The sequence below is a fragment of the Esox lucius genome, chromosome 1, assembly GCF_011004845.1.
Source record: "Esox lucius isolate fEsoLuc1 chromosome 1, fEsoLuc1.pri, whole genome shotgun sequence".
In the NCBI taxonomy this organism is placed as follows: domain Eukaryota; kingdom Metazoa; phylum Chordata; class Actinopteri; order Esociformes; family Esocidae; genus Esox; species Esox lucius.
The window spans coordinates 28,060,264-28,085,817 of NC_047569.1; the positions used below are offsets into that span (position 1 = coordinate 28,060,264).

The 25,554-nt window shown below is 41.5% G+C and overlaps 1 protein-coding gene across 3 annotated transcripts; it reads left to right on the forward strand.

The window, feature by feature from the left end:
- The first annotated feature begins 10,648 nt into the window (after positions 1-10,648).
- Positions 10,649-24,522, forward strand: si:ch211-235m3.5 (BICD family-like cargo adapter 1). 3 transcript variants are annotated; one of them, XM_010903836.4, is made up of 10 exons: positions 10,959-11,043; positions 12,577-12,623; positions 12,788-13,003; positions 16,891-17,010; positions 18,182-18,328; positions 18,555-18,731; positions 21,347-21,511; positions 22,270-22,379; positions 22,641-22,761; positions 23,388-24,522. In XM_010903836.4, exons 3-10 carry the CDS (start codon positions 12,812-12,814, stop codon positions 23,637-23,639), a joined length of 1,284 nt encoding a protein of 427 aa, XP_010902138.2. In that variant the 5' UTR covers positions 10,959-11,043; positions 12,577-12,623; positions 12,788-12,811; the 3' UTR covers positions 23,640-24,522. The 3 variants fall into 3 exon arrangements, with proteins under 3 accessions (XP_010901991.2, XP_010902138.2, XP_010902066.2); XM_010903689.4 differs by lacking the exon at positions 12,577-12,623 and having other exon boundaries at positions 10,649-11,043; XM_010903764.4 differs by lacking the exons at positions 10,959-11,043; positions 12,577-12,623; positions 12,788-13,003 and adding an exon at positions 14,079-14,505.
- The last annotated feature ends 1,032 nt before the right edge of the window (positions 24,523-25,554 follow it).

A 25,554-nucleotide genomic window follows, 5' to 3' on the forward strand; every position in this document is an offset into this window, starting at 1 on the left:
CGTACGTGTATGTGGCCATTATTGTGGCAAAACTATGTACAAATGTGTGTGGAGAGTTGTGTAACTGTATCTCAATCCGTGTGTTCGTTATCAGATTTCTAAATATGTAAAATAATCTGTAAATGCGTACCGAGTTTTGTGAATGTGCACAGGAATCTGCAAATGTGTATTCAGATTCTGTGTGTGCGTAATCAGAATTGTATGTGTAAAAGATTTGTAAGTGTATTGAGATTTGTAAATGTGTGGACAAATCTGTAAATACGTACATATATGTAAATGTGTAGACAAATCTGTAAATGCGTATACGGACAAGTAATCAGTTACAACTCAGACGGGCCTAACAATTTGCTGTCTTTTTACACGTGAATTTTGCTACACTTCTACCGCAGCAGAGATCTGCAAATGCGTGTTGCGATTTGCATATATGTGTGTGGAGATTTGTATGTTTGCCACCAGGCGGCGGTAGGACGCACTAATTTTAAGCGTGACATGTACTGATGGGCTAGCAACGTAGTGGTTTAAGGAATGCCATTTATGTCTATAATAATAAATAAAGATGGCTCCCAGAAAAAACTTCTCAGAATTATTGTGAGAGGCTGCCAACCGTTTCGGTTACCAAATTAGCTTTGTAAAGGGAACATCAGTACTTTTGTATTATATGTATGTTAGTTATCTAGATGTTTGTTGTATGTAAACCAAATTAACATGAAGACACTTTGGACACAAGTGAAGGCAAAATGTTTGATACAGTAGCTAGGTACAGTCCTAACTTGTATGCTGAGTTAGCAATTGTTTTTGCTAAATAACAGTACAGTAAACTAATGTTTGCTAAGTTAGTCTCATATTTAATCGTTAACAATAACAAATGCTACCAGTTATGTGTATTTTGTTAGTTAATCGATGTAAACAAGTGCAACCATAGCTAAGTCATGTATTTATTAAATTCAGTCCATATAGAAGTTGCTAAATATACCGATATAGCCTAAATTGACTAATTTGCCATGATTCTTGGTTAGCCAATTGCTTGAATACTGACCAGTTTACAAATTACTCAGTTTATTATGATCACCACTAGGAGATAGATGTACCAGGATAAGTGTGAAGAACTGGTGCCCACTAACTGTTGATCATCCTGTAGCTGGTCTTTACACCGTTGGAGGTGTGACAGGCAATGTGCAGCAGAGCAGGTAGCCTAATCACCAACCCTTAGTGTAGATTATCCTGGTTTACAGGCACTGTTGGAGGTGTGACAGGCAATGTCCAGCAGAGCAGGTAGCGATGACATGAGTACTTGTGAGAATGGTAAGCATGGCATACTGAAGTTCTCAGTCTCCCATTGCTGGCTGGTCTCTCAAGTTAGCAGGGTAGGTCCATATTTGGGAGACCAGACTTGCTCTAAGTGTCCTCAACATTGTGCTGACTTTTGGATGGGTTGTTAAACGGGGTCCTGACTGATCACTACAGATCCAATGGCACTGATGGTATGAGTATGGGTTTTAGACTATGTCATGGCAAAATATCAAATATGGTATCCATAACTTACCTGGTAAAATAACAGGTTTAATAACAAACTATTGGCTAATGAAAAAACCTTCTGTTCATGTGTATTCATTAGTCTATATGTCTTTACTGTTCCTGTCCATTCCATCAGTGACCATATCTGTCTTTTTATTCAGAGCTCAGATGCTGCAGACTATCACAGGTACTGGGTCTAAAAGGAGTTCATATATCTGGGGTGGTGGAAACTACGGATGCATCTACCTGTGAAAGACCTCTGCTCATATCATCCAGCCATGAAGGGTAACTGAGTGTTAGGCAGGTAACGGAGATGTCGCTTTTTCAAATTTCCCAGATGAAAGTTCTTAGTTTACCTTTGAGCAAGGCCTAACCTTTATTTCTCCTGTTGGTCTCTCTGTCTCGGAGTACCTGCTAACTGACCAAAATGTCAACATTTGTGGAGGGAGAGGTGATTGGAAGAAGTATGACTGCCAGCTGCTTGAGAAAAATATTGGTTAAAGCCCTGAACTACCCAATTTAAAATGCAAGGGCTAAAAAAAATTTACTCTTCATTTGTGATTGTTGATTTCTTTCTTTGGCAATGTTAATCTAATTAGATCAGGTGTGTAAGCAGTTGAGTATTTCAAATACATGGAATAATTGGGGTTTCCAGAGGTGTTTTGACATCCACTGCAAAAATCCACCCACCATGTAATCTCTAGTCCAGAATCTAAACCAGATTCCAAATTCTACAGTATCTTGCCCCTTGAGTAGCTACACGGACACCTGGAAAGACTTAACATTTTATTTCTTGCTGATTCTCTTTAAGTCCTAGACACATAAGGGTGCAGAGGAAAACACTCTAGATACCTTGAGGGAACAGAGGACCAGACCACTTTCAGGGCATGTCATCCTGAGTCAGTTTACTGCTCCCAGTACCTCTACAGTTCCAGCCAATCTCAAACAATCTGAAAAACAACCCATCAGTTTGGCACCAATCTTCACTGGTTTCTATAATAGCTAATACTGGCCTGTTTTATCCTCTCTATGAAACAATAACTTTTTCCCAGTCTGAATGGATGCTGTCCTGTGGTTGGATACAGCTTTGACATATACAGACTCAGTCATTATCATGGGCTTTATGGTTTGTATGTGTGTTTGACATGCATTTAATTTGTTTCCATATTTAATAAAAGTATTTAAATTTTTTGTTTGTCAACCATTCTTCAATATTCATACTTAAATTGTCTCTGAGTAATAAATAGTACTGTAAAATATTTCAGCAATTAGATACAAAGGGGTGTAGTATATGACTAACATAGGACAACTAAGGTCTGTTCTTAGGCACGATGTGACGCAGAATGCCTGGATATAGTTCTTTACATTGTATATCATTCACCTGAAATGTAATGCGTTACTAATATTATAAACCTGTTACTAACTTGTACCAAATCCTATAGCTAATCAACATTTAGTGTTTGAACAACCCAGTTTATAATTCTATACAACTAATCAGGTAATAGAGTTAACAACATTAAGATCTTCATTTCACACTAAACACAAAGTACTGCTGACAGAGGCAGGATTCAAACTGGGGAGTTTTAATTGTTCTGCCACAGTCAACAATGTTGCTGATGTTAGATTTTAAGAAATAAATCATGACCCCAAAATGAGTGTGTGGTGTACAGGTCCAGGCCTTCTGTAGGTTCTGTAGATTCTCAAATATAAAAAATTTGAACATAAAACAGTTTACTGGTTGTTGAGGGTCAGGCATAAGAACTTCTGCCAGGCTGTCCACCCAATCCATTCCTAGTAAGTTGTGTTCATCTACTGCTTGAAAGATTGTCAGCACTCATTTACAATTGAAAACTGATTGCTGTAGTTTCTGTGTGTATTATCTAGTGGTTCTCCTTTGTCATCTGTAAAATATTCCTGCTGTAAGGTTTTATCAGTGTTCAATACAAATCAGCAGGAGGATTTATTACTGGAATACAGACCGCATGTTGGGTTGGTTATAAGTTGTTCTACTCACCCACTGGTGTTATCTGTTCATCAAATTCATTTTACAGAACCCTTTTTGCATTGGCACTAGTGGGAACGGGACCTAAGAAGAATCCTAGGGAGCAGCCAGACTTTGAGTGGTCTTCTTCGGCTATTCTGGGGGAAATTCATAAGAATACATGACAATTTTGGTCCAGGTTTTTGCATGTTCCAATTACTGTCTGGTCAGTAAATACAGGTGGGCTGAGTCTTTAGGCAGAATCCAGATCAGCTGCACAACCAGGTGGACAATGACAGTGGTGACCAGGTGGCCATCATCACTGTCTAGATCTGCAACACAACCAGGTGGACAATAACCAACTGATTGAGGGCTGGATTCAAATACACGAAAATCAAAGTAAGCAATTCAGTTCAGAGGCTGTTCCAGCTGTTCCTCATGGCTACTCATAATGTGACTCAGTAGAGCTCTGGCAGTTCACCTCCTGTTCCTTCTTGCACAAAGGAGCAGATACCGGTCCTGCAGCTGGGTTGATGACATTCTACGGCCCTGTCCAGCTCGCCTCTTGTAATGCTCCGTCTCCTGGTTTCTCCTCCATGCTCTTGAGACTGTACTGGGAAACACAGCAAACCTTCTTGCGACGGCATGTATGGATGTGCCACCCTGGAGGAGCTGGACTACCTGTGCAACCTGAATGGGCTGCAGGTACCGCTTCATGCTACTAGTCAACAATCAGTCAGGAAGGATAAGGAGAGAGCAATTGTCTATGGCCACCACCTGCAAAACCATTCCCTTTTTTTGGGGTTGTCTTGCTGTTGCCTCTCCAGTGCTCCTGTTATCACTTTCATTTGCACTAAAACAGATGACATTGATTCACAGTCGCTTATGCTTCCTAACTGGATGGTTTAATATCCGTGAAGTTTAATTGTGTTGGTGTTATACTGTGATCATGTATTCCCTTACTTTTTTTGAGCAGTGTAGTTGGGTCAACCAAGGTAAAGTAATTTTTATATTTGTCATTTGGTAGATAATCAGTTTCTCTTACAAATTTCATAGAGACATTGAATATCCACCAAATGTCTATTATAAAACTTACTTTACCTCACTTGATTATGGAGTTATGCTTTGGTGTTCCTCAAGGCTCGGTTCTGGGCCCATTATTGTTCTCACTATATATATGCTCCCTCTGGGCGATGTAATCCAAAATCACAATATTAACTTTCACTGTTATGCTGATGACACACAGTTATATATTTCAATGAAGCATGGAGAAGCCCCTAAATTAGCTACTTTGGAAGCATGCGTTTCAGATATTAGGAAGTGGATGACAGAGAATTTCTTGCTCTTAAACCCAAATAAAACAGAAATGCTTGTTTTAGGACCCAAAAAACAAAGAGCGTTGTTAGCAGATCTCACTGTGAACCTCGACGGTTGCATGGTCGAATCCCAAAAAACTGTAAAAAACCTTGGCGTTACCCTTGACCCTGACCTCTCCTTTGAAGAACATATAAAATATGTCTCAAGAGTTGCTTATTTTCATCTTCAAAACTTTAGAAACGTTCTATCAAAAACTGATGCAGAAAAATGTATCCATGCTTTCGTTACTTCTAGACTAGATTACTGCAATGCTCTTCTCTCTGGTTATCCAGACAAATTAATAAATAAACTTAAATTAGTGCTGCACACGGCTGCTAGAATCCTAACTAGAACAAAAAAATGTGAACACATTACTCCTGTCCTGGCGTCCTTACACTGGCTGCCTGTTAGGGTTAGGGCTGATTTTAAGGTTTTACTCTTAACCTATAAATCAATACATGGACTTGCTCCTACTTACCTTGCTGAAATGATCCAGTCATACATACCTACACGTAACCTTAGATCGCAAGATGCAGACCTTTTAATTGTACCTAGAACTTTAAAACAAACAGCTGGCGGCAGGGCCTTTTCTCATAGAGCTCCACTCCTGTGGAATGATCTGCCAATTAAGGTTAGAAATGCAAACTCAGTGCAAACTTTCAAGTGTCTACTAAAAACTCATATCTACAGCACGGTTTATAATTAGGTGTAGCCTGGCCCGGGGGCGTGAAGGTAACCAGTAGGCTTGATACTGTCCACCCTTGCTGTCTTGCCAGGTGGGCTCTCGTCCCCACTGGGATCCCCTCCCTCCAATGCCTTTTGGGGGAAGAGTCACTGGCTTGTTGTTGACTCTCTGTTGCGCACTTGTGCAATTGGGCTGTACGCTGCTAGCAATACTCAGCCCTTATTCAGGGGGGTTGCGGTTGGTGGATGTCCCTTTGGTTGATGCCTGGCAATGTGGGTGGATTGATTTCCTGCCTGTTGGGCCCTGTCCGGGGCCTCCCCCGGGTAGGGCCACAATGTCACCGGACCCCTCCATCTCAGTTCCAAGGTGTTACGCTGCTATATTATTGTGCTGGGGGATATGAGGAATGCACTACTAACTTTTCTCAGTCTCCTCCAGTTTTAAATTTTAGGGGGAGATGAGGTCCTGGTCCACACCTGCGGATTACCTGGTTTGGGGGGCCCGTTGCTGTCCCTATCCTTGTTCACCTGGTCATACTTCTGACCTAGTCTAAAATCAAATAGACTCTGGATTTAGCCCAGAGAAATGTATTTATTATTCCAATTGGACTCTTAATATCTCACCCGGCACAGCCAGAAGAGGACTGGTCACCCCTCTAAGCCTGGGTCCTCTCTAGGTTTCTTCCTAAAATTCAACCTTCTTAGGGAGTTTTTCCTAGCCACTGAAATTCAACACTACTGTTGTTTGCTCCTTGGGGTTTAAGGCCGGGTGTCTCTGTAAAGCACTTTGTGACAACTGCTGTTGTAAAAAAGGCTTTATAAATATATTTGATTGATTTGATTGATTGATGGAGAATTGGTTTGAATGTTATCAATTATTGCTACAAGTCACCAACCATCCACATGGAGAATGTTTTCTTTAATTGCATGAATCAGTTGTTGGTAGGAAGTCAATTTAAGTAATTGTTACCACAACTGAATTAACATATTGATTTAGATTATATATATATATATATATATATATATATATATGAATGTAGTTTTTTTTCAGTTTGAAATATTTTCTGTAATATTTCAAACTGAGTGCTAGTGGAGCATACAGCATTACCTAATCGGAAGTCAAGGAAGAATGCTTTCTCCAAATTCAATCACTTACAATTTTCTCCAATACAAAAACATTTCGGGATGCTTAAGCCTTCAACAAACAAGAAAAGGAACCAGGCAACCCAAGTTCTGCAGGCCCACGATTAGAAGGGATGAATGTTGTTGCACTCACTGGATTCGAACCTGGGTCTCGCATGTGAAGATCTCCCACGAAGCTGGACATAAGCTGGGTGATAGCGTCTCAACATTAAATCATTTGGTCACGCATTAACATCACGCCAAGTTTGAATATTTCGCTAATATTTCGCTAGTCCACATCTAGCAAACTAACGTTTCTTATTGAGTTTACTTCCATCACAAATAGCATCTATGAACTTGTATGGCTTTTGCCACGGGCCGTTTACACAGCTTATTAGTCAACAGTCTTACTAGTATCTACTAACTTACTTGGAATAGTCGTAAGAATTTAGCAGTTGTTGGCGAGACTGAAGATTAACTTACACTGTCAAAGCTATTTCATTTCATGGCACAACAACGCTAGTTTTTCTTTCAGTTGGGAATGACATTGATACAATAACTATCAATATACACTCACCTGAAGGATTATTGAGAACCTCCTTCCCTCAGCCAGGGCATTGAAAATGGGTCATGGATGGGTATTCTAGCATGACAATGACCCAAAACACACAGCCAAGGCAACAAAGGAGTGGCTCAAGAAGAAGCACATTAAGGTCCTGGAGTGGCCTAGCCAGACTAACCCTAACCCTAACCCTAACCCATCTGTGAATGACATTGATACAATATCTGTCAATATACAGGTGCTGGTCATAAAATTTGAATATCATCAAAAAGTTGATTAATTTCAGTAATTCCATTAAAAAAGTGAAACATGTATAATGTATACATTCATTCCACACAGACTGATATATATCAAGTGTTTATTTCTTTTAATTTTGATGATTATAACTGACAACTAATGAAAACACAAATTTAGTATCTCAGAAAATTTGAATATTGTGAAAAGGTTCAATATTGAAGACACCTGGTGCCACACTCTAATAAGCTAATTAACCCAAAACACCTGCAAAGGCCTTTAAATGGTCTCTCAGTCTAGTTCTGTAGGCTACACAATCATAGGGAAGACTGCTGACTTGACAGCTGTCCAAAAGACGACCATTGACACCTTGCACAAGGAGGGCAAGACACAAAAGGTCATAGCTAAAAAGGCTGGCTGTTCACAGAGCTCTGTGTCCAAGCACATTAATAGAGAGGAGAAGGGAAGGAAAAGATGTGGTAGAAAAAAGTGTACAAGCAATAGGGATAACCGCACCCTGGAGAGGATTGTGAAACAAAACCCATTCAAAAATGTGGGGGAGATTCACAAAGAGTGGACTGCAGCTGGAGTCAGTGCTTCAAGAACCACCACGCACAGACATGGGTTTCAGCTGTCACATTCCTTGTGTTAAGCTACTCTTGAACAAGACACAGCGTCAGAAGCGTCTCGCCTGGGCTAAAGAGTCTCCAGAGTCTGGAGGAAGAGAGGAGAGGCACAGAATCCACGTTGCTTGAAGTCCAGTGTAAAGTTTCCACAGTCAGTGATGGTTTGGGGTGCCATGTCATCTGCTGGTGTTGGTCCACTGTGTTTTCTGGTTTAAGGACCATGGTATCCCTGTTCTTAATTGGCCAGCAAACTTGCCTGACCTTAACCCTATAGAAAATCTATGGGGTACTGTGAAGAGGAAGATGTGATACGCCAGACCCAACAATGCAGAAGAGCTGAAGGCCACTATCAGAGCAACCTGGGCTCTCGTAACACCTGAGCAGTGCCACAGACTGATCGACTCCATGCCACGCCGCATTGCTGCAGTAATTCAGGTAAAAGGAGCCCCAACTAAGTATTGAGTGTTATACATGCTCATATTTTTCATGTTCATACTTTTCAGTTGGCCAACATTTCTAAAAATATTTTTTTTGAATTGGTCTTAAGTAATATTCTAATTTTCTGAGATACTGAATTTGGGATTTTCATTAGTTGTCAGTTATAATCATCACAATTAAAAGAAATAAACATTTGAAATATATCAGTCTGTGTGTAATGAATGAATATAATATACAAGTATACATTTTTGAATGGAATTACTGAAATAAATACTTATTTTGATGATATTCTAATTTTATGACCAGCACCTGTAGGTGATGGTGACTGACTTCTTCGTCAAGCAAAAAGATGAGAATCGTGGAAACCCCTCCGCTTTTACCAAGCAAGGGCTTATGATCTACTGTATATTACCCCAAAAAGCATGCACAGATGCGTAGTTGCATAGTCAGTCAGTCACTCACTCACTCAGAGTAAGAGACATTCACTCTCCGCTTATGTGGAGACAATTTACTCAGAGTAGGCTGGGATAATTCTGTCCTCCTTGCTGACCTCATACAGTGACACCTCTCTTTATAGCTTAGTCATTGAGACACCTTATTGTCTTGCGGCTGCAACCCACGTGACTACACAGCAAGGAGCTGTGACTTTCTGATGTGGACAAAAGGAAAAAGAACTTTTGAGCAATTATTTTGATTGGATATCATATGCGTGTATGTAAGTATTACAATTGTATTTTATTTGACCTGTTTTAATGTAGATGTGTTGTTTTAACCTTTAGAAAATATAATGTGATTTCTGCTTCCTATTCATTATGTTTATAGCAAACACTGGTGTTGTGCTTGCTGGCAACTGTGTTTATAAACCTTGAACAACTTGAAAGAAGCGGAAAGGCTGGGGGTTCAGTGTAAAACAGTAGCTCATGATTTGTTCAGTCAAAACACTGATTACCAACGAGCATGTGATGCTTCCCGGAAAGTCAGAAGGCACAGAATTTCAGGTTAAAAGATGGTCATAGCCGTTTGAACAAAGAAACATTTCCCTAGTTTAGTTAATAGGACTTGAACTAAGCGAGCTGGTGAAAGCCATTGTACCTTATTTAATGCAAATTAGGCCAGTGTGTCGCACCCTGTCATGCATTTGGCACACTTCCTTTAATCAGGAGCCGATAAATCAAACTGAGACAATGGGAACAAAAGGCTTCAGGGTAGACAAGCACTGATGTGCCGTGTCTATATGTGAGGCTCATACCCTGTACCATATGTACAGATGCCCTGGAAACAATGGCTGTGCCATGCGTCAGGATGCTATGTCTTTTATTGTGGTGCTGCATGGCCTTTTCTCTCTGATGCCTTGTGGGGGCTGACCTGTGACCTCAGGGTAGCACCTACACAAAGAAGTGGGACCCGTCCCCCATGTGGACACGGGCTGGAGTGCATCCCAGCTGGGGCTGAAGCTTTGGACGCGTCCTGGCGGGTTGATATTTGTTTAAGGGCTGACTCACTGGTGTGAACGACTATATGACTGAGACAGGCATCATGAAGAAGTAAAGGGAAGGTTTACAAAGAAATGTAGTATATAGATGACAGATAGACATGGATGTTGTACTCCTCTACAGCTATCTTATAACAGCCACTTGAATGATGCCTGCTGCTACTATAGCGCAAAAGTAACACTATACATCAGTCTATGACAGTATATACAAGCTCTGTCATTTGCATAATGCTGATTTATGTGATTGCAAAGCAGCCAATGCAACATGTGATGCAGACCACCTCTGAGAGTAAAAATGACCAACAAATCAAGTCCATGGATAAAAAACAACAATGATACAGTATTAACAGGCTAATCTTGCACAGTTATAGGTCAATTTTATATCCATCTCATCAACCATTTTCTAAATTTGGATGCAGATAAAATGAAAGTAGCACATAAACATTGCAGGGCACAGTAAGTGATTTTAAGTGTCAAATATATGTTCAGTTTGGTAAAACGACTTCGGGGCGGATACTGTTGCACAGCGACGCAGAGGTGTATTGTGCAACGTATTCTCTGAGGTCCATAGTCACCTGCAGGCTGAATGTCAACAAGGGCCAGCCTACTTTTACTCACATCAGTCTTGAGAGGCGGGTTCATCAAACAACAGGTTCATTCGCTTGTAGGCTGTGGTATCGAACAGAACCTTAGGCATTTGGTAAATGTATTAAAATGAAGGAGTGATGTTAGATAAACGCCTCACATTATATTAATGATTAAAAATATATATTAAAGGTTATTTTTCTAAAACCAACTGATGGATCGATTAAGTGAATGGAGGAAGCTGGAACTGGGGGATGCGTTTTATTTTGAGTATGATTCGGAAGAAATAGCTGATTATCAAGACCCCAATGAACTTTTAGCAGTTTTGAAACAAAAGGAGGAAGACGTCCTTTTGGCCGCGCAGTTGGGGAAGGCATTGCTTTTGGAAAATCGTCAGTTGAAGGAACAGAGCGAAAAACTTCATGAACAGTATGCTGGCAAACTTGAGGTAAGAGTTGTGAGAAAAAAACACGTTTCTGGTTTCACTTGCGAAAAGATCAAGTTAGTCAGGTTGTTGGGTTCTGCAGTGAATGGTATAGCCAGTGCTATTTTTTATTTTACAACATTATTTCTAAGCACATATCATAGAGCTTGACGGGACGCATTCTTGAACGTTCTCATTCAAACAGTTCGACTACAAATGTGATGAAATAATTGTGGGTTATTGTTGTTTTACCTAATAACTTCACTTCTTTGGCACGTTGATCATACCCGACATCAATAGTTTTTGTTTTGACTTATTTTAAAAGCATTGCTGGACGTGAAAGTCATTGTTAAAAGTTACTGTTGACATGAAATATGGAAGCACTATAGAATATGGAAGTGTTTCGTCAGTAAATAAAACATCAGCAAGTTTCCACGCAAATTTAAAAAACGTAATTCCGCGTGTAGAAAGAATTAAGGATTTTTAAACTTTTAATATTCCCTAAAATGCCACGAAAGATGGTTCTAGAATCTGCGGAGTTTGAGCTTCACTACTGAACAAAGACCAACGTTATGATACACAGTGCGCATTGTCTCTGATTTCTGAAACGCTCTGTTGTTTGTATATGACATTAAAGCGTCCTCCTCCCTCTACTAATCACTGGCTTTCCAATTAATATGGGCAACTAATTATAACAGCAACGAGATGTATTAAAGTACAACAGTCACATGATCACCTCAATCATATTGCCACGGTCCTTCAAAGAACAACCGTATTTAAAAAGTAACTTCAGTGTTTCGCATTTATTACCGCTAATAACAATCACAGGCAAAATTAGTTTCAGGTGTGCAGTAGGTCATTCTGGAAGGACGATTTTTTTGCGCGGTCTGTTTCAAAGGGCAACAATCGATTGTCGCTTGTATTTTAAGCCAACTACTAGTCTGTAAGGTGGGACTTGTGGATGAACATTTCAGACTGTTACACACTGATCACCACTTAAAGCCCCAATTCCAATGTCTGGGGGCCACTACGGGAACCACTGCTCAAGTACCCCCAACAGTACACATTTTCATTGTAGCCCCAGCCAAGCACAGCTGATTCAACTTGTCAACTAATTATCAGGCTCTCATTGAGTTGAATTGGGTGTGCTTGTCCAGGGCTACAACAAAAATGTGTACTGTTGGGGGTACTCGAGAGTATGAATCATCAGTAGCTGGAATTGATAACAAATGACTCTCCAACTTGACACTCATCACACCTCTTTTTCTAAAATAAACGTACAGAGCTGCTATCTAATCAATTCATTAGCTGCACGAAAATGTATGAGCTTTCCTGTATATTGTGTAATTTAATGATAATGTTTACTTCCCTTGTATTAAGTGGTAATTCGTTTTTAAATGTTTACGTTATTTATGGGATTCTGTGTGTCCTTTCCTCTTGCAAGAGACAATAAATCCTTTATGTTACATAACTTGCATAACATGTCGTTAATTGAGATTATGTCACTGTGTAATATATTTCTGGACTTTGATCCTGGGCGTTCTTTAATGTTTATAGGTACATTAAAGATTTGGGGCGGTGGTGACAGACCGATCAAATCACAAGTATGCAATAGTTTTAATATCTAAAAACATAACGGTGAATACTCAAAGATGTTTTCATTCGCTGATTATACTGGTTTAGTCGCACCATTTCCTTTTGACTGAATAAAGAGGTCCCCACTGGCACCCATTGATTTTGCCCGTGTGTCTTCTGTGTTGCCCAATAGGAACTGGAGCAAGGCCGGCATGATATGCGGGTGAAGCTGGAGGGCTGCCAGTCTGGTTGGGAAAGCCAGGTGGGGGACCTGGAGAGGGACATAAGGGATCTGAGTGGCCATGTGGACAGACTTACCCAAGCCCTGTGTGATGCTGAGAGGAACAAGACCAGGGTCCAGGAGGAACACTCAGAACACATCCAGCACCTGAACGAACAACTCAGCACCGTGAGTACCTACCGCCCTTTCACACCTAATGAAAATGTATCGTAGGATCTACTGGGCGGCAAGGAAGGCTAATGTTTTGATGCCAGTACTGAAACTTAATGCACTTTAAGGATTCTATTACTGTATGACGCTAAGTCACATATATCTAACAGTTAGTAATAGTATACAGGTTATTCACAGAGTACATATGGTATAACTTTTACGTTGTAGTAAAAACATCTTCAGATTAAGAAAACCCACCTCAATAGTTTAGGATCAAGTGAAAAAGTCTGAGACTTATTTACATAATGAAGACATCCACTCCCAGCTGGATATTTGTCTTTAGTTAAAGTATCTTACTGACATTATTAGGTAATCTCAGTAAGATACTTTAACTAAAGACAAATATCCAGCTGGGAGTGGATGTCTTCATTATGTAAATAAGTATATGTGGTAATTAAAAGAATGTTTGTCAAGACTCAATTCAAATTACGTCAACCTTTTTTAAAGCGTGGTGACATCAGTGGACAATGGAAAAATAGTCATATCTAGAGATGGTAGAGGAATGGTGTCAGTCGTCATTGGAATAGCTCTATAAATGATTTCTGTACTTAGCTATGTTACTTTGAGATGGAAAAAATACTGAAACCATGTGACTGGAAAACCACAGCCGTTTGTGTAGTCACTGTGCACCTAGCTTAATGTGCACCATGTTTAATGTGACTCTTGTTTACATTATTTTAACAATGAGCTATTCATATGTAACACCCGCACTGGAGCACTTGTTTGTAAATGTGAGGTCCTGGGTTATCCCTTTTAATGCGGTGAAGGTGAAAAAACATTATCTAAGACTGGGGCCTTGCCATTGCAATCATAAAGGTGTTGCATTGTTTCTTATCAGAGTAGTAGGCATTGTAGAAGTGATTGTAAGCAACAGGCTCTTTTTTTAGTAGCCTAACGACCTTGAGCTGGGTATTAGTGCTGTGCTCGATTACAACAAGGTTGTGGTTTTATAGTGCTGAAAGTTATGATTGTGACGTAAACACATGACTAACCACCTGGTTTCTGTTGTTTTTTGTAAGCGTTCACAGTTGAATAGCTAACTCCGTCCAGGACACAGACTCCTCAGTAGTCTTCAGGTCAGATAGTGGAACTGTGATTCTTACTTCAGAAATGATTAACTAAACCTCTTCTATGCATTGCTCACAGTCTCCCTTAGATAAAAAAAAATAGCAGGAAGAGGTCTATTAACGAGCTATCTCTCTATCTGAGCCTTGGAGGAGGAGGATGCAGACAAGGGTTCCTTCTGCTGGCTGACTTCCACCATGGATGACTCTGAGTTCTCTGGAAATGTACAAGTGAAAGAACAGCTAGGGAGTAGCGTGTCAAAAGTTGTTGTTGTGAAGAGGGGCAGTTTGAAGAGTGTTTGCCACGGTCCGGTCACTGACGTTGTCTCACGGGGCATGATCGGGAACAGGGGTGTTGGTACCTGTCCTTCCATGTGTGCTGCACTGCCGGGCACGGTGAGTGAGCGTGTGAGTCTGTCTGCGTGTGTCTGTATGGAGGAGTTAAGAGACGGTACTGTATGTCTAGTTGAAGAGGTTCTGTGGTACCAGTCCGGTGGGTCCAACTGTAGTGTAAGAGCTTAGACAGAGCATGGCAGGAATGTAGGGGAGGGAGGGCGTTTACGGCAGTCTGCTTAGCAGTGTGAAGTTTAGATCCATCACACTGACCACCAGGTATTACTCTGTATTCTGTAATCTGTATTCTAATAACTGTTTACGTTCACTACAGACAGTAGATCTCATGGTTATGTGCTTTGCAAAATCCCTTTACACAAATATCCACCAACAATCTCGGGTTTCATTCTAAACAGACGTCCATTTCCGCTACTAAATATTTAGAGACCGCTATGTATTCTTACTGTTGTTATGGATTTGGCTGGGGAAATTTAGATTTTTAGAGATGCTTGTGTTTAGTAAAGAGTAGTTTTTAAACATGTGATTGCGTGACCGTGTCAATGTGTGACAGTGGTTTCGTTTGAAACCATCCTGTCAGTAATTCTGAACGTGACCATACAAATTAGTGTGGATTTATTAACTTTGTTCATCTTGATGTTGGCCTCACCATCTCTTTGGTCTATTTATGATTTATCTGTGAAAACATGTAACCTTTAGTTGGTTGTAGTGTGCTTCATGAAGATGTTTTTCTGTGGACGTTCAACTCAAGGAAATAAGTAGTCCTGGTATTGGAGGAGGGAATGTGCTAACAGTTTGATAAGCTGAAAATTGGTTGATAAAACATGTTGCATATCTCTCTGTCGGGCAATGCTTTCCTGGAAATGACTATATTGGTCAATCTAACTAACAGGAAAGAAGAAAATAATTTACTCTTTCACCACAGAGAAATAAACCAATGCTCAGGGAATCCAATAAACAATGTATGAAACAGGAAGAGTTAATATTTTCCTTAACAGTGTAGTAGATTATAGCACTTACACAGGAACCAAATATATTAAACCTCAAAGGTTTGAGCTAAGACTTTTAACTTGATATTTTGACGCCATTAAAATGACTGTGTAAACTGAAACCCCCTGACCGTTCTTTAGGATATGGCCAACAGGATGTCTGTTGATTTCCATGGCAATTGCACCTGTTACAACGCTCACTCCCGATTTCTGTTTCTGAGGAATTAGACACAGTTTGAGGCCCCCTGGTGTGACCTTTGACACGGACACCACCACACCACGTAGAAACGGATGTGCTATAAGATCTATCATCGAAAAAGCTCTAGATCTATACATTCTTTCTTTTAAGGGTTTGCTCTTTTTTTTTTTTTTTTTGCCAAAGCTGTCTAATGACCCATCTCAGGGGAATTGAATGCTGCCTGAGAGGTCCTCTGGAGGTCAACTGCTGTTTAGAATTGCTGAGGCTCGAGTCCCAGCAGAGGAGGCTTGGGTTTTCGCGTGTTGAAATCGCTAATGACTTGTGGATCCCCTTATGGATGCCCAGCGGACCGCCTGCAGTGTGTCGTACGTGCCTTCCGGTTTTTGTCTTTCTGTCCATCGGTGTTCGTTGACCCCCTCCCCCAGGCACACCCCCATATTTCCCACAATGCTCTGTGTGTGCCTAACGTGGCATGTTGATGTCACTGCCAAGACCAAGATGCCCCAGCCACTCCGTCTGCTGTGGTCCTTTCATCGTGTGTGTGTGCGTGTGTGATGGGAGCTGACAGGAGCCAGCCACACTGCTGACTCAGGGGACCATGGGTGGGTGTGTGTGTATGTTTGGTGGTGGGGGTTAGGAGGACAGAGAACTGGCACCATGCCAATGCATTCCCGTCTCTCTGGCTTTTGTTTTTGGGAGTTTTTTGTTTTTGTTTCGTTATTACACAGTTTTTGAACGAGCCTATGAAGTAAGTTCTTTATTGGAATCTATGGTGTATCATCTTTTTAATTAGGAAGACAACTTTTACTTTTCTCCTGAAGTCGCTTTAGGCTATATGTCAATCATTTGCGTACCTAACGATGAAATAGTAATAAGATAATGTGTTATTGACAAAAAACATTTCTCTGACTGTGTTCTGTAAAGTAAGTTTTCCATTTGCAGCATTGCTCCCATAAACCACTCTGGTCTCCCTCTCTCTCATCCATATATCTACTGGACCTCCAGTCTCTGGTCTTCCTGGTTTTCTTTCCATATATGTACTGGACCTCTAGTCTCCCTGTCTAACCATATATCTAATGGACCTCCGGTCTCTGGTCTCCCTGTCTGTCCATATATCTAATGGACCTCCAGTCTCTGGTCTCTTTATCTACCTGTCTGTCTGTCAGTGCTTGATCTCCCTGCCTCTGTATATCTAATACCTCCCGCCTGTCTCTGCTGTCTGTCTGTCTTGTTGTGCTCTAGGCCATGGAGGTGGAAAGAGTGATGACAGGGGAGCTGCAAACTCTAAAACAGGAGCTCCAACAGCGAGGCCACAACAACAGACCAGAGGATGAGGAAGTGTTCAGTGCACTGAGGGAGCAGGTAGACTGCACATGCTCTCACACAGACACACACACACACACAGACACACTCTCCAACTGTAATTTGGATTTGGAACGGTCTTCAAAGGCCATGAACAGGACTTCCTTCTGCTCACTGAACAATTATTTTAGTTGGTATGCAGGATAGGAAGATCATGTCCACCATGCTTTGTTTTCTTCTGATGCTAATCTTAGACTCTAGTAATAAGTCTTCAAGGAGTCTGAGAAGAATTGATCTTTGGCCTCCTAATGTTTTCATCCCTCTTTTGATGTGGGTGTTGTCTTACCCACCTATCTCATAGATAAACAGGTGAACTGCTCCCACTTCAGGGTGTTAGCATGGAAGGACTCCGGTCCATGAGTCTTGTCACTCTTCCCTTACCTGATTGCAGACCTCAGAAAACATGGGCAGTTCATGGAGGCTGTGGATGGCAGGCAGAGCTGGACTTTACTGGTTTTACAGGGCCTCAAGATGTTCTCCCTACCTCTGGACTTTTTGAGTGGAGAATGAGAGCTACCTCTTGTGCCATGGGGGCGTTCATGTTGCATATCATGTTTGTCTGGGCTTTGGAGATCCTGTGCTCATTTGGAAGTAGGCCCCCTGCCCCTGCTGTTGCCATTAGCTTTCAAAGTGACATTGTTGAGTATGGCTTGAGGTGCGTTCGTGATACTGTCAAGTTACTGGAGTGTTCACCTTACCAGTTCTTGTGTTTCTTGCGGCTGTAGCTAATGGAGCTGGCTGCTGACTCAGAGTGGTGTACCAGGGTGGGACATCTATCAAACCCTGCACACTCAGGAGAGTCGCAATGTTCTCTAGTTTTTCTGCAAGAGAGCGACAAAAGTTTTGTGCCTCTGTTTCCTTGTGATGCGTAGCGCAGTGAAGTGGATGGCTGGGACAGTCTTCATTCTTAGCTTGGCTAAGATCCTCCCATGATCTCTCCAGCAGTCCGTTCTCATCATGGGCATTGAGGACAACTGTGAGGTCAGAGTGCCTGATGACTTCATTTGGACTGTTGTATTAGTCAGGCTGAGTTTATGTTTAACACAAAGACTTAAAAGTCGCGTTCCATTATGTCTCACAACTGTCCCCACTCTCGCTTTGAAGAGCTTATTGTGGACAGAGACAAACACAAACACACACACAGACTTCATCCCTCTGCCCTTGTTCACAGGTGCTGCGTCTGTCCCAGAAAGAGCAGGCTCTTGAGGAGCGACTAAAGAGCGTGTGTAAGGACAACGCTGACCTACGGGACAGCCTGGCCACTCTACACGCCCGGTTAGCTCTTCAGGAGCAGCATAACCAGCAGGGCAGCCAACAGGTACCCACACTGTTGAATTTTTTTTATTCTCCAATCACGATGGTGCCATTTTGTTTGTATGTGGTGAATTGTCAGTGTTATTGTTAAATGTATTTATGATTTTATCTGTCACAGCACAGACCTTTGTGTTACTCTGTGTGTTTCCTTCTGTATGTTTTATGTCTTTGTGTGTGTCTGTGTGTGTCTGTGTGCGTCTGCCTGCCTGCCTGTCTGTGTGTGTGTCTAGCTGGCGGAGGCATGGCAGGAGGCTGCAGCTGCAAGGGGGCATTCCCAGCAGCTTCAGGTCCAGGTAGAGGAGTTGCAGGAGGAGATCTCCCTGCAGCACAGGTGTAGCTATGGAAACGCGTCCCTACTATCTGAGCTGGAGAGCAGTCTGGACACCCTGGGCCCGGACAGAGAACAGGTACCACTACAGAACATAGGAAGCCATGTTTAAAGGGACATCGTTTGTTCCTAGAGCTTTTTTAGCTTGTTAGACCTTGAACATGTTTTCCTTTGCTTTCAGTGTTGAAGCCACAACCAGATGGTTGTTTTGATCAATGTTTTATTTCAGAGATTAATTTGGGTTTGTAGTTTCATGCACAAGCAACACACAATAGTGTATTTTAGTCATGCACAAGCAACACTACAGAATAAATGCTTCAGAACGTCCCAACAGTAAACTACACTACCATATCAGGTCTTTGAGACCCACTGTATATGAGCATGTCAAGGCAAAAGCAATGCTGTGTTCTCTCTATTCCAGTCATAATCATCCACATGTATCACTTAAACTGTTTTCTCATCCTGCTTTGCCCTTGTCTCAGAACTCCGGTCTGAATTCACGCACATGTAAATTCCACTGAGCCTGGTTCTCTGGGCTGTTATGCAGTGTTGACACCACTTTCGTTACGCAGATGAAACCGTATTTCAGTATATCTTATCACGCAGACCTGTGTAGACACACAAGCGATGTCTTGCCTGCTCCATTTCATCAGCTATTGGCCATCAAATAAAATATATTTGACTGGTTGTTGGGTTGTTTAGAGACATTACATGTGCTTATTGCTTCAGAAAGTATTCAGACCCCTTCACATTCTGGCCATTTTGTTGTGTTATAGACTGCATTTATACTTAAAAAAAAAAAAAAAAGAAGCCACTGAGAAGCATCCCCATACCATGATGCTCCTACCGTCATGCTTTACCTTAGGGATGGTATTAGCCAGATTCTGAGCGGCAGAGGATCATTTTCCTCATGCTCTCAGAATCTTTTGAGTGCTGTTTAGCCAACTCCTGGTAACGTGTTATATCCCTTTTACTCAGGAGTGGCTTCCATCTTGCCATTGAGAGGCCTGATTAATGTAGTTGAGGGGTGTCCTTTGGTTCTTTCATGTCTACACAGAAACTCTGAAGCTGTTAGAGTGGCCAATGGGTTCTTGGTCACCTCCCAGACCAAAGTCATTCTTGTCCAGTTACATTGTTTATGGCCAGCCCTAGAAAGATTCTTGGTTCCAAACTTCCATATTATATTAATATTCCATATTACAATCACTGTGCTGCTAGGAACCTTCAATGCTTGAAAACTGATTGTCTTTTTTTTTTTTTTTTGCTTTGTTTTGTTCCATACCAGGAAACATTGATGTTTTAGTGCACCCATGAGTAATTCACTAGCATACATTTCCTGTTTGGTTAAACCACCTTAGCTAGAGGGATCTTTCCAATTCCAGCTGTCAGAGAAAACACACATTCTGACAGTTTTGGGTTAGAGGTTTTTCCTATGACAATTATAAGGTATATAAAATAAAAAAAACGCAGACCTGTAAAAATTCCTTTCTCCGATATCATGTTGGTCTATGTAGAGTCAGAATCAGTACAATGGGGATCCCCCAACTATTTCATGACTGTTAACTCACTTTTACTTTTAGTTCTTCATTCTTACTCAGGGGTCACGTTGACACTGGAAATCTCAGATCGGAAATAAAAGCCACTGTACTATAGGTGGAACAACATCAACCAGTGGACCTGAGCTACTGATTCACATTATAAACACACCATAGTCTTTGTCATAGGAACTTTCAGGTGAACAAAAAGGAAAGCTGTCATTGGTGAAGTCAAATAAATCAACCAGCTGACGTTCCAACTGGTAGACTGCAACAACAGAGAAGCAGAGAACATTTCTAAACGGTGTTTTGGAGACAGGTCCTTCATATCTTAATCAGACAGTATAACATTTTCTGTAAACAGCCTGAGAGTCTTGTAGGAATGAAGCCAAAACAAAAAACGGCAATGGCTTTGGCAGCTGCTAGAGAATTGCAGTGTCCACCAAATGACGTCAATGCCACACAATAGTGAATAATCAGTTGATTGTACATCCAATCTTGGATCAGTCACTATCAACAGACACTAAGAGAATAACCCATAACACGTCTAAAGACCATCAAGAATATTGTTTATGGACTTCAGCTCAGTTTTCAGCAGGGTTAAAATGTCTTTCAGACTCGCCGGGGTTTTACACTCTACACCAACGACCGTACTGCCTGACACATCTGTCAAACTACTCAGGTTGATTATAGTTGCATGGTTGACTGCCTGGTGACCTGCAGCAGTGGCAACAACCAGGAACTTAAGAGACTGTGAAACTGTGGAGATTGTGGTTGACCCTCTCTCCCCTTCAGTTGAGAAAAGTCTCTGAAAATGTGATTCAGTTTTACGAGGCCATCATTAAATCCGCCCCGTAATACAAATGTGCTCTATATTGCACTTGATTTTTGTACACTGCACAACACTGTAAATGTACAAAACAAGTGATGCATACTATAGAAACTCTACACACTTAACATTGTTTTGGCCACTCTTAACTGACTTCGGTCATTTTAAATGCATTACACTCTCATTGTTTTTTTCCCCCTTGCATCAGTACAGTATTTCACTTAATATCGGGTATAGGCCTGTTTCTTTTTTTTTGTAATTTTCCCAAAAAACAAATTAATAGCATATTGTTTGGTTTAATATTCATCTCTAAATCTGTCTCTCCAAAAGATGACCCAGGAAGTTCATTACATCCTGGAACTACTGCAACCCCTGACCCTGGAAGTAAAACATTCTGAGGGGTCAAAGGTTATAGAGGAAGATGACCTGCAGGCTATGCTGGTCCAGCTGAAGAGTGTGGCTCAGAACCTTGCCAACGACATCCACAGCCATCAAGTGAGACACTGAAAACTAGTTCAGCCAATACAAGATGCTAACAATATGTTGACCTCATTTAATTTACATTTGCACTTACAGAAGGACCAAAACAGAGACTGACTCACCTGTAATGTGCTATTGTGTCATTGCTCAGGGATCTCTCTGAGGCCTAGTTGTTACATGGCTCTGGATAGGATGTGAGTTCTGAGAGAGCAGGTTGGGTATGCTGAATGCCTCACAGACTAAAGATCATGCATAGTGCTTGAGTTCCCACGCAGATCACTGGTCCTGACAACAGAGGCTGATTCATCCCACGGGAGACAAAGATGTTGACACATAGATCAGGTGTCAATAAAATGGGTTTCTGTGTTACTGGTCTATGTGTGTGTGCCTCTAGAGGCTGGAAATAAAATAAGGGTTCTTCAGTTCACTGATAGTCAGGTTACAGCTCTAAATGGCCAGTAAATACCAGGAGCAACTGCTCAATAACAACCCCCACCTGTCTTGATTGTTCTGTCATGGTGGCAGGTCAGTGGAACACCTCAGGCTAAAGGCAATACCCTTTAATGTCATATAATCCTTATTAGCCAGGGTACATATACTGTGTACCAGAGACCCAGGAAATGTGGTTACAGAAATGTATCTATGTTTAGGTTTGTGGGCCACCTTGTGGTCATTTCAGTTCTTGATACAGCAGGAGTTTAATGCAAGACAATGGCCTTGCTAATAAGGGGATCCTGACCATGATTTCCCAATGTTCTGTCGTGTCCCTTCAGATCTCCCAGCTCCAGAAGGAAAACGCTGAACTGAAGTTGAGGCTGGAAAACAGTCAGGATACAGATGAAGCCAAACAGGCAATCAGAGACCGAGATGAAGCCATAGCTAAGTGAGTGTGGTTTTGCCTTAAAGATGTCATTTTCTGCTGTCATCAACTAATCATTTATTTTGGTTTTGTCATTCACTTATCAGTGGCATGTTGAATGTGTAAATAGTTAATGTCATCTATGTGTAATGGTAACATGCATTATAGCCCACAATGGGGTTGTCATGTTGAATGAAGTCTTTCATGGACTTTTGCATTCGTTATGAATCTACAAAGATGTCACACTGACCTAGCATATGTTTGTCCACTGTTTCATCATGGTAGAAAGAATTTGATGGAAGCCGAACTAATGAGGAGTAAGAATGACATGATGTATCTGAACAACCAGCTGCTGGAGGCTATCCAACGGAAGCTGGAACTGTCTCAGGAACTAGAGGCCTGGCAGGTCAGTTGGTCTTTCACTTGCTCTGGATCTCTGGCTCTCTCTCCCCTCTCGTTTACTCTGTTTCCTGATAGGCACACAAACATAACAAATGAGGGCTCTTTTATGAGATCTGGAAAAAGTAGGTAGCCCTGTCAGTGAAGCCTGTTATATGTAGGGAACCTCTAAGAGTTAAATGTTATTTAAACCCTGGTGAAGAGTCGTGATACTAATATTACATGTGTCCCCAGTTAGCGGTCAGGGACAAGGCTAAGTCAAATTTTAAACAGTCCACTATGTTTGGAGGCATCATTCTGAACGACAGGTGGCCAAGGATGAGTCCGTGTTCTGCTGATTCTGCTGCTCCTGCTGCTCCAGTACGGTGCTGAGTCATGACCAGTGCCAGCAGGCCATTTCCTTGGTGATGGCTTCCCTCTAGTGGTCATTTTAATACACTGCAACACTACCTGCTGTGTTGCTGTTGTTTATTAGATGGAAAGTTAGTACAGTTAGCTTCAACCACAGTCATTTGGACCTGTTGTTATTGATAATGCTAAGCGATAATTAGATTGCTTTCTTGAGCTTTGTGTTTTAAGTCTTATCCTACTGGTCACCAACAATAATGTTCAGTTATTTTGATGCTGTTTCAGGATGACATCCAGATAATCATCAATCAGCAGCTGAAGACCCAGCAGCAGTCAGAGCAGATACAGCAAGTCCATAGGAATTCTGTTTCCAATGCCAAGTTTTTCTGGAAAAGACCCAGCACAGTTTCCTCCACTAGGGCCCGCTGGCCCTCCACTTCCCCCGCTACCTGGACCCCAGAGTCTCTGCAGGACAAGCCCCAGTCCCCCTGGAAAGACTGGCTCCGACGGGGCAAGTTGGCAGAACCAAGCAAATAGGCAATCCGTCTGGTTGTTGACTTGGAAACACTGGCTCAAGCGCAGGACTGTCGGGTCCTGACCATCTGGTAAATGCAGGGATTTCTTCTGGTTTGTGATGGTGGAACCTCTACCATGTAGTGGAACTTTCAGTCCTAACAGATAAAATACCAAGTAGATAAAAGACTCAGTAAAGCTATATGTTAGAGAGTTAGGATGATAATGGGCGTAATGGACCAGTGTCATTATGATGAGTATTTTCAAGGCCTTTCTGAAGTAGGCTGTTGTCTAGCTTCCCTACAGTCAACAAATGAGAACCTTAACACCAAGCATGGCTGATTGGTAACATACGCTAACATGGACACTGAAGTTGTGACCTTTTTCTGTTTCACAATTACATTTAATTGTTGCGAAGTTGTTGATGATTTAAATGTTTAGGAATATTGACAGTATTTTGTTAAACTATTTATTTCATTACCTACATATTATGTAGATACAGACTAAAGGGAAATGAAGTTGAGAAATGGACTGGACTCCGTTAAAGTAGTTGCCTGCTGTCTATGCTAAATTGTTTCCAATTATGTGTTCAGTGAAAATAGTCCTTGGTAGGACCTGACCGAATACAGTTGGTGATATTGTATGTCATGGATTCTCATTGAGAAATGTTTTGGTAACCAGACAGTATGATGTATTTACAAAATGCATTCCCTGCATTGTATTCAGGCTTTAGGGCCCTTTGTTATTACCACACTACTGAAGAGAACATTTTGAGAAAAGGAGTGTAATTTTGAATTAAACAAAATTATGGCCCAAACAACAGGATGTGGTTTGGCATTGTCTTGCTGAAATAAGCAAGGCCTTCCCTGAAAAGACGTTGTCTGGATGGCAGCATATGTTGCTCCAAAACCTGTATATATTGTTCAGAATTAATGGTGCCTTCACAGATGTGCAAGACACCCATGCCATGTGCGCTAATGCACCCCCATACCATCACGAATGCTGGCTTTTGGACTGTGTACTGATGATAAGCTGCAAGGTCCCTCTCTTTAGCTTGGAGGACACGGTGTCTGTGTTTCCCAAAAATTCTTTACAATTTTGATTCACCCGGTCACAGGACAGTTTTCCACTTTACCTCAGTCCATCTAAAATGAGCTCGGGCCCAGAGAAGGTGCTGGCATTTCTGGACGTTGTTTATGAATGGTTTCTTCCTTGCATGGTAGAGTGTTAACTTGCATTTGTGGATGCAGTGATGTGTATTCACAGACAATGGTTTTCGGATGGGTTTCTGAGGCCATGCAGTGATTTCCACTACAGAGTTGTCTGTTTTTAATGCCGTGCCGCCTGAGGGCCCGAAGATCACGGCCATCCAATATTGGTTTTCAGCCTTGTCCCTTGTGTACAGAGATTTCTCTGGATTCTCTGAATCTTATTATGTACCGTAGATGATGAGATCCCCAAACTGTTTGCAATTTTATGTTGAGAAACATTCTTAAATTGTTGCTCTATTCGCCTGCGCAGTCTTTCACAGAGTGGTAAACTCCTCCCCATGTTAACTTCTGAAAGACCCATCCTCTCTGGGATGCTCTTTTCATACCCAATCATGTTACTGACCTTTTGCCAATTGACCCAATTTGTTGTTTGATATTCCACCAGGTTTAGTTTTTTACCTTACTTTTCCAGTCTTTTGTTGCCTCTGTCCTAAAATTTTTGGACCTCAATTTAGCATTTGTCAACATTTTCAAGGTGCTGACAATTATCTAATCAACCAATCACATGGCAGTTGCTTCAATGCATTTAGGGGTGTGTTTCTGGTCAAGACAATCTCCTGAACTCCAAACTGAATGTCAGAATGGGAAAGAAAGGTGATTTAAGCAATTTTGAGCGTGGCTTGGTTGTTGGTGCCAGACGGGCCGCTCTGAGTATTTCACAATCTGCT